General features: G+C 39.5%; 1 protein-coding gene and 1 long non-coding RNA gene across 3 annotated transcripts; one reads left to right on the top strand and one right to left on the bottom strand.

Moving 5' to 3' along the window:
* Positions 1–2,505: 2,505 nt before the first annotated feature.
* LOC115831177 lies at positions 2,506–3,163 on the bottom strand. Its single transcript, XR_004026683.1, has 2 exons — positions 3,048–3,163; positions 2,506–2,661 (listed from the first exon to the last, which is right to left on the bottom strand). It is a non-coding gene; the product is annotated as an uncharacterized LOC115831177 (long non-coding RNA).
* A 40-nt stretch (positions 3,164–3,203) lies between these two features.
* On the top strand, positions 3,204–12,408 carry GAR1 (GAR1 ribonucleoprotein). 2 transcript variants are annotated; one of them, XM_003269356.3, is made up of 7 exons: positions 3,204–3,495; positions 3,850–4,075; positions 5,632–5,786; positions 6,702–6,761; positions 10,051–10,192; positions 11,641–11,706; positions 12,089–12,408. In XM_003269356.3, the coding sequence occupies exons 2-7, from the start codon at positions 3,862–3,864 to the stop codon at positions 12,100–12,102; spliced, it is 651 nt and encodes a 216-aa protein (XP_003269404.1). In that variant the 5' UTR covers positions 3,204–3,495; positions 3,850–3,861; the 3' UTR covers positions 12,103–12,408. The 2 variants fall into 2 exon arrangements, with proteins under 2 accessions (XP_003269404.1, XP_012358218.1); XM_012502764.1 differs by lacking the exon at positions 3,204–3,495 and adding an exon at positions 3,508–3,700.
* Positions 12,409–14,744: the final 2,336 nt, after the last annotated feature.

The raw sequence follows: 14,744 nt of genomic DNA on the forward strand, positions 1-14,744 counted from the left end.
TGATGCTATGTAGATGACTTATCAAACATAGGGCAATTCACTTCTAAATTTTTGTTTTTTAACTATGTGAAAACCTGGACAAGGCCCATATAAATCTCCTTCCACATGCATAAATCTTATGGCTTAGCAGATCGTTTTGGGGGAATCCAGCTGGCATGTCATGTCAGTACTCAAGCACCCTGTAAAGAGGCCCGTATGGCAAGGAACTGGGGCTGGCAGTAGGCAGCATCAGCTTGCTAGGCATGTCAGTGAGCTCCCTCAGAAAAGGATCCTCTAGGCCTAGTCAAGTCTTCAGTGGACTGCCGCCCCAGGTGATGCCTTGATTGCAACCTTATGAGAGACCCTAGGTCAAAATCATCCAGCTAAGCTGCTCCTTAATTTCTGACCCACAGAAATTACGCAAAATAATGTTTATTGACACCACGGATTGGAGTGAGAGAAACTAATACAGATTCTGCTCCTTAACAGGACGCTTGACCTAGAAAGTGAATCACAGAAATACATTCAAGAAAACAGTAGCCCAGATTTTACCAAATTCTTTGAAGATAAAGAATGGCTGCAGAAACCAGCATTTTTTTTTTTTTTTTTGCATTGCTATAAAGAAATACCTGAGGCTAGGTAATTTATAAAGAAAGAGGTTTAATTGGCTTATGGTTCTGGAGGCTTTACAGGAAGCATGGTGCTGGCACCAGTTTCCGGTGAGGTCTCTAGAAGCTTGCAATCATGGCGGAAGGTGATGGGGAGCCAGTATGTCACATGGCAGGAGTGGGAGCAAGAGAGAAATGGAAGAAGTCACAGACTCTTCAAACAACCACATCTCAAGTGAACTGAGTGAAAACTCACTTATCACCAAGGGGATGGTGCTAAGCCATTCATGAGAATTCTGCCCCCATGATCCATCCAATCACCTCCCACCAGGTCCCACCTACAACACTGGGAATCAAACTTCAGCATGAGATTTGGAGGGAACAAACATCCAAACCATATCACCTACTTAACAGACATTTTCATCACATGAACTAGTTGAACAAGGATCTTCAGGCCCTGGAGAAAATCGTTTTACTTCAAGTGACAAGATTTTTGGGTTTAAATAAAAACTGAATCTTTGGAAAAGTTATACTGCAAAAAGGGATCTTGAAATGTTTCCACTGCTGCTTGGACTTTAGAGTAAGGAAGTCTCAAGCCTTACCGAAAACCACCATGGGGAATTGCAGAACACAACTGAACAATATTTTCCTTCCCCTTGAACACAACTTTATAACTAGGTGAGGAACACTTTCCTTGAATCTTCTCAGCCTGAGCACCTGACTTTGAGAAAAGAGGAAGAAGTTTGTGAATGTATGACTGTAGATATAAGATGAAATGTACTTATTTGTGTTTCTTCTTCTTTTTTTTTTTTTGAGACGGAATCTTGCTCTGTTGCCCAGGCTGGAATGCAGTGGCATGATCTTGGCTCACTGCAACCTCCGCCTCCCGCGTTCAAGTGATTCTCCTGCCTCAGCCTCCCAAATAGCTAGGATTACAGGCACCCGCCATCCACGCCCGCCTAAGTTTTGTATTTTTAGTAGAGACAGGGTTTCACCACGTTGGCCAGGCCGGTCTTGAACTCCTGACTGCAGGTGATCTGCCTGCCTCAGGCTCCCAAAATCCTGGGATTACAGGCATGAGCCACGGCGCCTGGCCTCATTTGTGCTTCTACAAGTTTTGGATTTCTGAGAAAGAAGAGGAGCTCGACATTTTTAGGAAAGTAATAAACATTTTGACATACTTTTAAACTTCTTGTTCGAGCAAGCTTTTTCTTACTAAGTTTTAAGAGTAAAGACAGAAATCATCTCATTTCAGTTGAAAATGAAATCTGTGTGTGACAATCTCAAGTTCAATTCAGAATTGAGCAAATACACAGCAAAAGACAAGCAAAGGTTTCACACTAAATAGGTAATTTTCATTTTTTGTTTCAAAAATAATATATAGGCCCATAAAAAGACCAACATTCGTTAACATCAAATTGCAGCATTTACTAAACTAAAAGAAAAGGAAGAAGTAAAGTTTCCTCTCTCACTTATTTTGTTTTTTGTTTGTTTTGAGACCAAGTCTTGCTCTGTCGTCCAGGCTGGAGTGCGGTGGCGTGATCTCGACTCACTGCAACCTCCGACTCCCGGGTTCAAGCGATTCTCCTGCCTCAGCCTCCCGAGTAGCTGCGATTACAGGCGTGCGCCACCATGCCCGGCTAATTTTTGTATTTTTAGTAGAGAAGGGGTTTCACCGTATTGGCCAGGCTGGTCCTGAACTCCTGACCTCAAGTGATCCATCCGCCTTGGCCTCCCAAAGTGCTGGGATTACAGGCGTGAGCCACCGCGCCCCGCCTACAAAGGTATTTTAAAATCCCATTTACAATAACCCTCTCAATTAGATAGGTACCAAGTTCCCCCCTCTTCTAAACACGATGTCAAATATCAAGGTAAGGTCTCAGAGGGTTTGGGTGTAAAAGACTCCAACCAAATTTAATAAATGGGAAATCATTACCTTTATTTGTGAGAGAAGCTTTGGAGAATGTGGGGGAAGCTGATGTCAAATATAAAGGGCTTAAGGAGAGAAGAGGAAGAGGAGCTTCCAGCACAGTCCGCTTCACAGCCCGTCGGTGCTCAAAACATACTTGAATACCTGGTACAAAAGATAAAAATGATGGCTTGGTTTTCTATAAGGCAGCATAGTTTCTTTAAAATTACACACACACATGCATTGCTTTTCTTCCTTTAATTAGTTGAGACCATAGGACAAAAAAAGAGGCATATTTGAGCGCGCAATGGTGCGAAAATCAAAAGGTCGGGAAGAAACAAGAAACTCAGATAAACGCTTCCGTCGGCTGTGACAGGTTCTGAGACGCCCAGATCTACTGGACCTAGCGCGGCTCAGAGGCCTCAGAGACCTGTCCGCACAGTTGCTGAAGTTAGCAACAAACTCGTGAGCGCTGTTGCGGATCATTTCGCAGCCTGAGAAGCAAATGCGCAAATGCGCCCAGCCAGTCAGCACGGACTTCAAGAACCAACCTCATTCCTTGCAAGGTGCTTTAGTTCTGGCAGTCATGGCGGCAACCAAACAGAAACCTGCCCCGCCTCTGGGAGAGAAGGCGGATCCCTAACTCCAGCTATCTCCAAGAGCAACATTGCCGCAGCACTTCCGGGACGTAGTGCTGCAAAGGACGCCGCTGTTATACGTCACTTCCACGTCTCAGCGTTAGGCAAGTTGACCTCACTGTTATAAATTAGTGGTTAAGGTTAGCTATTATTGCCACTTTTCCAGCGCTAAAGGCTGTTTTGGAACCAGTGTTGCTTGTTCCGCGGGCGACTGGCTTTTTTTTTGCAAACCAGTTATTCAAGTTTCTGGTCTTTAAAAAACTCTGTGGCGTTACGGTAGCCGAGGAGGTTCCAGCGCGGCGGAAGTACCCCGAGGGTGGGTGTGTGCGCAAGGCCAGGGCCAGAGGGGCACGTGGCGCCGGTGAGTGGCCGTAGAAGCCGGAGGGTTTGAAAATGCTGGATGTGGAACCCAGCTGCCGGAGGGAGCGGGGGAGGAAGGAAGGGGGTGCGGTGCGAAGACCTTGCTGTCTGTAGGGGGAGGAGATACTAATCCTGGGGCTGCAAGGCTGGTGTGTGGTCGGTCGGCGCTCACGAGACCATGGAGAAGTAAACTCTTCACCCATCAGGTTGGTGGTCCTCACTGGCTGTCTGACCGTGGGTGAGGTGACAGGGCTGCTTTTGTCCCCTTTATGGTGTTCTCACCGCGGCTCCGAAGGGTTGGAGTGTACTCAGAGACTACAGTGATCCGAAGACACTGGTCGTTTTTTTTCATCAGGGAGGAGAGAGAATGTCTTTTCGAGGCGGAGGTCGTGGAGGCTTTAATCGAGGTGCTGGAGGTGGCGGCTTCAACCGAGGCGGCAGCAGCAACCACTTCCGAGGTGGAGGCGGCGGTGGAGGCGGCGGCAATTTCAGAGGCGGCGCCAGGGGAGGCTTTGGACGAGGGGGTGGCCGCGGAGGCTTTAACAAAGGCCAAGACCAAGGACCTCCAGAACGTGTAGTCTGTATGCAGTCTTCAATATTTAGCCTACTTGAAGGAGTAGTGGTGGGTTGGGGGTTTGTGTTGTTAGTCAGCAAGTTTGGGATACACAAGCCTGTGGAGAATGTAGCATTTAAGGGTGGGGTGGGGAGATCAAGAAAGCTGAGGGATACTTAGAATGCATCATGGAGGTGGAACTTGAGGGTTGACAGGAAGGTATTAAATAGGTAATCGTGAGTACTTATCCCTAATTCCCCGATTTTACAGATGAGAAAACTATGATTTAGAGTTAAGTTTTTTTTGCTAGGGTCATAAGGTTAGTGATAAGTGATCAATTAGTGATACAGCTGAAATACAAGCTGGGTGCGGTGGCTCACGCCTGTAATCCCAACACTTTGGGAAGCTGAGACGGGAGGATCTTTTGAAGCCGGGAGTTAGAGACCAGCCTGGACAATAAAGCAAGAGACCCTGTCTGTACAGAAAAGAAAGAAATACAAGGCCAAGTATTCTGACTCCAAAGCCCATACTTTCTATTACTACTCAAAAGTAGATAAGTGAGAAAACAATTTGCCTGAGAGGGAAACTGCCAGAGAGGAAGTCGAGAAAAGGACCCATTTAGGGTAGTTTTAGAGTAATTAACAATGAGATGGGAATGGAAGTCACAGAAAGTGAAACTTTCTACATTAAAGAGGAGAGAGGGTGAAGAGTGTCTAATTAAGAATGGGTTGGATGAGTATGCAGGATGGTTTGAAAGGAGCAGTTTCTAGAATAAAAGGTCCCAGCCCACAAGCTGTTGTGCCAGTCCATACATGAGACCTTGAGAGCCTGAATCAGGATGGTGACAGTGAGGAAAAAAAGGAAGGGTTAGATAGGAGAGAGATTTCAAAGGAAACAAAATTGGTAGAACTTAGCTAATGCCGATAATAAAGGGTTCCAGGTTTTGAGCTTGGGTGATAGGAATGAAGAGTTGGTTTTGCAGGAATGTGGTAAGTATTTTAGTTTGGGGTGACAGTCTAGTTAGAAATAAAGGTAGTTATTTTGAGATTCCAGATGTCCTTGAAAACAATGAATCATTGTTAAAGAGGTGGTAGTGGGAATGAGAAAGTTCTAAGGCAAGAGAAAAAAAAAGAATGAAGGCTGATTCTGTTAGGCATTGAAGAAAAGGAAGAACCAAGAGAATGAAGCAGAGTTTTGAATCGATAATAAGTTATAATAAGATAACTGTTACAGGTTGAATAGTCTCAATGTGCCAGGCACTGTTCTAAGCAGTTGACATTTGTTATACCATTGGGTCCTTACATTACTGTATATTAGGTATAGCTATACATTATATGTTATTAGTGCATACTAAAGATGAGACACTGAATTAGAGAGAGGGTGGGCAACTTCTTCTAGGTCACATAGCTAGTGTGTTGTGGAGTTGGTATACCAGCCCAGGAAGTTCTAAGACTGTGGTCTTCTGCCTCAGAGGAGAGCAGTTATGGTGAAGTCCCAGGTAGCCAAGAAGAAAGCTTCCAGAAGCAGTCGGTCAGTATCGTTTGAAATAGTTCTATGTTTTAACATTTTCTTGTCCTGTTTCAGTATTAGGAGAGTTCCTGCATCCCTGTGAAGATGACATAGTTTGTAAATGTACCACAGATGAAAATAAGGTGCCTTATTTCAATGCTCCTGTTTACTTAGAAAACAAAGAACAAATTGGAAAAGTGGATGAAATATTTGGACAACTGAGAGATTTTGTATCCTTTTTCACTGGAAGGCCTAATAATATTCAAAGGTTGCTATTTGTATTTTTCTGAGGCGGCAGTTAAGTATAAAGTTGTTGCTTCATTAAATTAGACAGGATTGCTACAGATTGGACCATGAAGGAGAATCAAGGGGAGAATGTATTCATCCGTAGATATTAAAATGACAGACCCTAGAACGGTGACTTTTTTTTGGAAAATTCTATTGATGGTGGCTATTTGGATAAGTACTACAGGATTAAGTTGGCTGATTTGGATGTAGTGGTGCCACTGGAAATGTAGAATTAGAAGTTGTTTGGTGCCCCCACTACTCTGGAAACTCCTTCCTTTCTGTCTCTCTTTTTCTCTTTCTCTCTTTCTTCTCTCTCTGTTTCTCTATTGCTTTCTCTCTTTTGCTCTTTCCCTGCCTTCTTCCCTCCCTCCCTCCCTCCCTTCCTCCCTTCCTTCCTTTCTTTCTTTCTTTTTTCTTTCTTTTTTTTTTTTTTTTTTTTTTGACAGAGACTCACTCTGTTGCCCAGGGTGGAGTGCAGTGGCACGATCTCATCTCACTACAACCTCCGCCTCCTGGGTTCGAGCAATTCTCGTGCCTCAGCCTTTCAAGTAGCTGAGATTACAGGTGAGCGCCACCATGCCTGACTGATTGTTGTATTTTTAGTGGAGGTGGGGTTTCACCATGTTGGCCAGGCTGGTCTCAAACTCCTGGCCTCAAGTGATTCATCCGCCTTGGCCCCCCGAAGTGCTGGGTTTGCAGGTGTGAGCCACCATGCCCAGCCCCTGGAAATTCATTTCTTATCTTTCCTATATATGTCCATACATTCTAACCTTGTTTTTGAAATTATACATGAATTCAGAACGTTCAATATCGTCTTTCATCTTGATTGCTCATTTTTTCCTTAATAAAAATAACAGTATTTTTCAGTTAAATTGTCAGAAAACATGAAGGCTTCATCCTTTAAAAAACTACAGAAGGTGAGTCAAACTTATGATACTTGGGATCCTTGGTTTTATAAAGGAATGACCTATCTTAGGAAAGTCCTGCTTGGAGCACTTGAGACTTTCCCCAACATATCACTAGTAAAGCTCTTAAACTGAAATGTTCTGTGCTATAAATATTGAACACACTAATCTTTAAAAGTGATTTATTTGATACAGCCTTTAGAAAGTAAAAATTACAACTTTTGCTCATATTACCAAAATCTGTAAACTGCTAGAGGAAGAGTTTTTTGTTTATGTAAAACTCTCTTATTGAAAAGCTTTCATGACCAAACATTCTAGGTAGAATCTTAATTTATAAAACTTACGTTATTTGAGAGGCCGTAGGTACTAAGTGATTTCACAAGAACTTCAATAACATGATAGATGCTGTGAAGGAAAAATACAGGTTGCCGTGAGAAGCTTTGTAGTGCCACCAACTTTTTAGTCTGTAGTGTTTCCTGAAAAAGTGAGCTTGAAGCTGAGGCCTGATTGTTGACTAACAGTGATTTCCACACCTGGTTGCATGTCAGAGTTATCTTGGGGAGCTTTTAAGAAGATGTACCTCTAGTTTCCACTTTTGGAAATTTGACCTAGGAGCTCTTAAGTAGGGTCCAGGATTCAATTTTAAAAACGAAAAGCACTTGGATAATTTTGATGTAGTTAGGCAAACACTTGAGAGCTGCTGAGCTAGTCAGAGGAAGAGGAAAGTGCATTCCAAGTAGAGAAAACAGTATGTGCAGTCTCTGAGAGCAGGCAACTGAAAGGATACGAAAAGGCAGACATATAGGTTAGGAATGAAACATTTAGGAGAGGTGGGGAAAGTTGTGAATTAAGACCAGAGAGGTAGGAGGGGGTTTGATTAACTTAAGCCTTCAGGTGACAGGAAAGAGTTTAGACCTTAGTTTCAATTGTGTTTTATTTTTGAATAACGGGATAACAGAGTTAAATGAATGCTTCAAAAGAATACTGGGAAGATAAAAAGGCACCTTGGGAAGAGGTCAATATTGTGTGAGAGGGGCCAGATAGGAGGCTATAATAGTTCTAAAAGAGATGGTATTTTGGACTCGCTAGTGACAGTGGAAATGGAAAAAATGGATTTATGAAAGGTACAGGAAGTAGAATCAATAGGACTTGGTAATTGACTAGCTATTGAAATTGAAGAAGTAAAAAATATCACCATCTTTCAGATGTCTGACATCAACATCTTTGTGGGTGATGGTACCGATTAATGAAATGGGCAACAATGCAGAGGAGCGGGATTGGGGGAAGATAATGAGTTTGGTTTTGGACATAGTGAGGTTGAGGTACTTGTGAGACAGTCATGGTCAGTTTAAAGGAAGAGTCTAGACTGGAAATAGAGTTGGGAATTTGTTAAGTATACAGACAGTACATGAAACAGTGTAGGAAGAAAGAATGAAAGGAAAAGAGCACCTATGAAGAGTTTTGGGGCACCTCCTAAAACTAAAGTTCTGTTAGTGGAAACTCAGAAGTAATTGCCAGTTAAAAAAAAAAAAAGAAGGCAAACCACAAGCCTGTCATAAAAGTGGTATCACAAAAATTGAAAGAGCGTTTCCAGGAGGGACTGCTCAGCTATGGCAAAACGCTGCAAAGTATTCATTGGAAGACAGCCACATAGACATCACGGAGTCATGGAGCCAGTGCACTGGTGGGCCCAGGAGCCAGAATGGATTAGGAAATGAAAGGGAGACAATAGCTTGTTGTTAGCATATGGCTACTGGTTGTAGAAACCTTGGCAAGTACTCAGGGGATTGACTGCTTCTGGCATGCCTGGAGCTGTTGAGCCCAGAAAGAAACAATGCTGAAAAGGGATTCTCATCTTGTGACCTGAAAAAAAAAATGCTGGTAATAGCCACTTAAATCCATCAGAATCCCTTAAATCACTTAAATTTCTCAGAATTATTTATTTGGGGGCTTATTGTTTAGTTTTTTGGGTTTTTGTTTTTTAATTACAGATACTAACTTGAGTACATTCTACCTCTCCCAGTTTCCATAACCCCTGCTATGTTGAGATTCAGCCCTCCTTACCCAGCCTGCACTATTATGAAGTTTGTAGACCAGTGCTCTCCACTTGAACTTTTTGTAGTGATGGGAATCCCTGCCCAGTAAAGTAGCTCTTAGCCACATGTAGCTATTGAGCACCTGAAGTGTGGCTCATATGACTCAGGAACTGAATTTTTAATCATTAATTAATTTAAATATAAGCCACCTGTAGCTGGTGGCCACCATATTGAACAATGTAGATCTAGACAATATTTTTGAGACAATGGGCTGTGAAGGGAAGATGAGTAATAAGGTGATATCTAGAGAGGGATTCAGAGATCTTATTAATATATTACAGTTTTGAAATCCTCATGTGTTTTGTGTAGAAGAACTATGATACAATATGCTCTTTACATCTCATTATCTGAGAAATGTCCTCTTTAACCCCAATTATAGGATGGGTATAGTTTCTGTATATCCTTCATTACTTTGTGTGTTCAGAAGATACCCTTTTGATCCTTTATTAAAGATTTGAAACAACTAGTATGCGAATGCTTACTAAAATTATTCTGAATTTTAATGCTATGTTTTTAAATAGTTTTATTTTTCTTACGGCAGTTCTGTTGAGTGGAAATGTTAAATAATCTATTTCTAAAGAGAAATGATATTGAATTGGTCTTGATTTTTTAATATGCATGTATTGCTTATTGTGTGCCAAAGTACAAGTGCCTTATATACATCACTTTTTTGATCATCACACAAACATGTGAGATAGATACTCTATTCTCTACATTTTACAGATAAGGAAACTAAGGTAAACTAACACAGGAATAGAAAACCAAACACCACATGTTCCCACTCATAAGTGAGAGTTGAACAATGAGAACACATGGACACAGGGAGGGGAATATCACACACCTGGGCCTGTCGGGGGTTGGGGGGAAGGGGAGGGAGAGCAATAGGGAAAATACCCAATGCATGTGGGGCTTAAAACCTAGATGATGGGTTGATAAGTGCAGCAAACCACCATGACACATGTATACCTATGTAACAAACCTGCATGTTCTGCACATGTATCCCAGAACTTAAAGTAAAAAAAAAAAAAAAAAAAAAGAGAAACGTAAGGTAGTAAGAAATTAAGTCTCTACCCAGGGATACGTGGTAGAAAGTGGTAGGATTGGGGTTTGAACCCAGGTAGTTTTGACTCTATCATGTAGCTTCTTAATGATTATACTATACTATCCCCCAAGTTGTACACTAATTGCTTCTATTATGTTTCCAGTTTTATATAGACCCATATAAGCTGCTGCCACTGCAGAGGTTTTTACCTCGACCTCCAGGTGAGAAAGGACCTCCAAGAGGTGGTGGCAGGGGAGGCCGAGGAGGAGGAAGAGGAGGAGGTGGCAGAGGTGGTGGCAGAGGCGGTAAGTTACTTGGGGAAAATTTCTAATGAAATTAGCTGTGACTTTCACAGCTAATTCATATAATAGAATTTAGCTTTGTACATAGCAAACCTCCCTTATGGTTCTTTTTATTAAAGCTGCTTTCAAATATTGGCAGATTGTCCATAATAATAATGCTTCATTTCAACAACTTACTTAAAAAGAAGAAAATCTACTAAAGTATACTTTTGAGGGACTTCATTTCTTTGGGTTATTCATGTTTTCTTGGGCATTTTAATAAACCATAAGATTATCTTAATTTTAATTCCTTAGTTAATATTATTGAGTGTAGACTGCATGCTGAAAGCTGGTCATACATTCTTTTAATTTCCATGTATATATTTTTAATACTCAGCGAAACCTTTTGACATAGTTGATATCCTTATTTTATGAATGAGGAAATGGAGACTTACAGAAATTAATTTGCCCCAATCAAACAATTGGCAGACCAAGAATTAAAATGCATATCTTCTGATGTCATGTCAGAAGAACTATTACTAATAAATTCATTACTGTGATCTCACTGTTGTGATGTATGCCTTTCCCCCAAGGTTTTGGGGTATTTTGATGTATGCCTGTTTTGACGTATGCCTTTCCCCCAAGGTTTGGGCACATTCATCATTATGGATAGCTAGGTGATGAGCAGGGCTCTGGGGAGTGGGCGAGTGGTGGGGTAATGGGCAGAGCTAAAGTGGAAAGGGAGAGGAGCTGAAAGTTGGGCTTGGACAGCTTTTGTTACTGGATCAGAAAAAGAGAAGTAACGCCTCACTTTTGGCATTTCTTAATTTAATCACCATTTCACTCTATAAAGGTATTTTTTTGTGTCCATATAGGTAGGAAAATTTTCAGGGGTACCTTCTTGAGAATTTGATGAACAGAGATTCCCCTATTCTCATTTGATGTTGAGTATCATTTAACATTTCAAAAAATTCACAGCTGTCTTATTTTTTAAAAAATCTTACTTATGTAGCTCAATTGACCTTAACTATCATATTTATTATCTTACCCTCAGAACAAAAGCACCCATATCTGCCACCCTTTGTTGTTAGGATAAAAAGCCACAGTTCCATCAAACTATCCTTAGTTGCATCAAAAAAGTATTTATCATAAGCAAGAGCTAAGGCAATAATCATACATTTAACAAGACTGAATCATACTTTAAAGTAACAAGTTTTTCTAACTTATTGAAATGGAATAATCTGGGGTTTTAGCCTGTTGCCCAGTTGGTAAACTACTACAGTTTCTCCATTTTTATCTTCTAAAATTTTTTCCATGATAAAATATGTGAATCTATATTTATTCATTATAATTAGTTATTGTATTGATCTTTTAGGCTTATCAATATAAGAGGTTTTATAGTTAATAACTTAATGTTTATTTTTATTATATTGTTATTTAAATATTTTGCATTATTTAATAAATTTTTTTAGGTGGTTTTAGAGGTGGAAGAGGAGGTGCAGGTGGGGGCTTCAGAGGAGGAAGAGGTGGTTTCAGAGGTGAGTATTTTAAAAAGTCTTTAAATTGCTTAATTTTTAAAATTGATATTATCTGGCATTTTCTGTTTTTACGTAAGTTTAATTTTCTCTGCCAGCAAGTGTATAGAACACCATGGTGTTCTTTGCTTAGCCTAATTTGTGGTTTCATTTTATGTCACTTTTTTTGCCTTTTCTTTTCAATTTTTTCACCTAATTCTAATTTGTTTTGCTTTATTATTAATTTGAAAAATAAAGGTGTAATATGCATGACAGTTAAATTTGGTAAAGTATGTTTGCTAAACATTATTGGAACTAATGCTGATTTTAAACTTGAGATTTAGGTTATAATACTATTAAAAATCCATTTTCTGTGCCCTTAATACTTTAATTTTCTCTTAATCAGGGAGAGGACATTAAGTGAAACAGTTGACAGACATCACCAGTTGACTTCTGCATTAACCTGCATGATCTGTTTCTACTATGGATTAGAAACTTGTTTCTTGAACAAGTCTTGAAGATCTTGGTCATTTTATGACAATGGATCTAAAATGTCAGCATCATGCAAAGTGCAACGGAATAGTGAATTTTGCTCTAAAAGAGCATGAACAAGTCTTTCTAATGTTTTGTACAGTGCCTGGCACTCTGTGGGTGCTCAATAAATGGATAGGAGTTTTCATTTGAAGCATATTTGAATTTTTAAAATAAAGTGTTTTATTCCCTTAAGTTATTTAGAGTGTGTTTATTAAATGAAACCCATTTTTTAAAGTAGAAAGGAATAACTAAAGCTTAAACCCAGTGAATTGCAGATCGAGAAAAGGATTTGTTTATTTATATTACTGATCTTTTAAAAAATAGACTACTGTAGCAGTACTTTAAAATAATTTACAGGTTGACACCGCCTTTCAAAACCCTGGTCTTTTATGTATGAGAAGATAGCTTTGTATTTGCCTTTTGTATTTTAATACATAAATCAGTTAAGCTATTTCTCTAATTGCAATTAATAATTGATTTAAAAATTTTCCATATTAGTAATGTATTAAAGACAGAATAGCTCTGTTGAAGTGAAAACTATAGCAAGAAATTTCTAAAAAAACAGTTAATTTTTCTCATCCAACATAAATGGAATATTAACAGTTTTACTGAATGTTATTTTATTTTTACTTTTTTAAAAGGACTCTAAAAGTTTAAGGTGTTATATACTACATGTAAATATTCGTGTAGTATATTACATGAATTCGATTGCATACTACATGTTCAGATTGCTGGGTAAGGATGTTAAAAATGAAATTGGTTTTGGTCACCATTGCTAGTGGATGTAAAGAAATGACTGTGGTAGCAAGTTAGAATGCCATGATATGGAGCCATTTACTCTGCCATTCATTTTGCACTTCTCAAAAGGAATGATGTTTCTATATCATTTGTTAAATTTTCTAACATGCTCATGGAGGAACACTCTTGAATGCTCATTTGAGGAGCATACAGTGTTGTCTTTGTCAGTATTTGGGGTTTTGTCGTTTTCTGATTGATGGAATTGCAGCAGGATGAATACATAGGCCATTAATGTATATGATGAGCAAATGTGTTGAAAATTACAGTTTTTACAGGAATAGGCAGTTATGCTTTTACAGCTTAGGACAGGAGATTATTTGATTTAGAACTGTGATGATGAAATTTTCATGGAGTGTTAGGGCCAGGGCTTTTGCTCGTGGTTTGGAAAAGATGTTAGTAAGCACCAAAGGGTGATGGCATTGTCCCGAGGACAAATAATAATAGTGCAACATTTCTAGAGTTTTTTTAACATTAAAAATAAATCTAAAATGGCAATAATGGAAATAATGTATAGATCAGTAGACAAACCACTTGGAAATTTTACCTTTTAGCTTATGTATATCTTTTCGTCATTGTCCATCTTTAAGCTTTTATTTCCACATCTTTTCCTTTTTTTTCCTTATAGTTTCTGGGTTTATTTATTTATTTATAATTATTATTTAAGACGGAGTTTTGTTCTTGTTGCCCAGGCTGGAGTGCGATGGTGCAATCTCGGCTCACTGCAACCTTCACCTCCCGAGTTCAAGCAATTCTCCCGCCTCAGCCTCCCGAGTAGCTGGGATTACAGGCATGCACCACCATGCCCGGCTAATTTTGTATTTTTAGTAGAGACGGGGTTTCCCCATGTTGGTCAGGCTGGTCTCGAACTCCTGACCTCAGGTGATTCGCCTGCTTTGGCCTCCCAAAGTGCTGGGATTATAGGTGTGAGCCACTGTGCCTGGCCTAGTTTCTGGGTTTTTTTGAGGCATTTCATTTTGAATCAAATTCACATGTATTTCTAAGCCTTATCCCAATATAGCTTTTCTGTATCACCCATGAAGGAAGCATAAAAAAGAACTTTGAATGCACGTACCTCACTCATATCAAAACTTTCATCTGCAGCAGAAAGCTGACTATCTGAAATGATATATTTTTCAGTTCTTAGAAATAATGATTTCTGGAAAATTTTCCATGGATGCTACAACTAGGTATAACTTATTACAGAAAAAGAAGGTAGTATGACCCAAAGCAAATTCAAAAATTTTAAGTTTTGTTTTGCACACTGAATGAAAGAAAAGACATAAAAGACATTTTAAAGGGAGTGATTTCGTCTTGGGTATTATGTTTTTTGCTCTAGGGTCATTTGAAAACAATACTGATGAGATTCGCTTTTCTAGTATAGGTATAACAATATTACATTTATAAAAATGTGAGTACTGGTAGCTATAAGATTTGGGACAGATAAATCAACCTGTTCATCTTGAGTTTATACACAGGCAAGAGAACTGAGGCAAAAGGATTATCTTAGGTTTCTCCTGTGCCATTCTAGGATTTTTATAAAATTAAACGAAGTGGGTAAATGTAGCCCTCTAGTGGTTCTGTTTTATGCTTACACTGTTAACTTTGGTGCATCTAAGCATTTCTCTAATGTTTACTGATTTTAGGAAACTGAGGAGAATCAGATTTTAATAATGTTAATGGCATAAAGAATATGGGGAAAAAAGGTAATAGGGATACCTTATTATTCTAAC

The sequence above is a fragment of the Nomascus leucogenys genome, chromosome 18 (assembly GCF_006542625.1).
Source record: "Nomascus leucogenys isolate Asia chromosome 18, Asia_NLE_v1, whole genome shotgun sequence".
Taxonomy (NCBI): domain Eukaryota; kingdom Metazoa; phylum Chordata; class Mammalia; order Primates; family Hylobatidae; genus Nomascus; species Nomascus leucogenys.

Bases quoted from the DNA above. Each gene is read 5' to 3' on its own strand.
- GAR1 (XM_003269356.3), top strand. From the start codon at position 3,862: ATGTCTTTTCGAGGCGGAGGTCGTGGAGGCTTTAATCGAGGTGCTGGA. The intron at 4,076-5,631 runs GTATGCAGTCTT...GTCCTGTTTCAG, and splicing joins ACCTCCAGAACGTGTAGTCT to TATTAGGAGAGTTCCTGCAT. The intron at 5,787-6,701 runs GTATCCTTTTTC...TAAAAATAACAG, and splicing joins TTGGACAACTGAGAGATTTT to TATTTTTCAGTTAAATTGTC.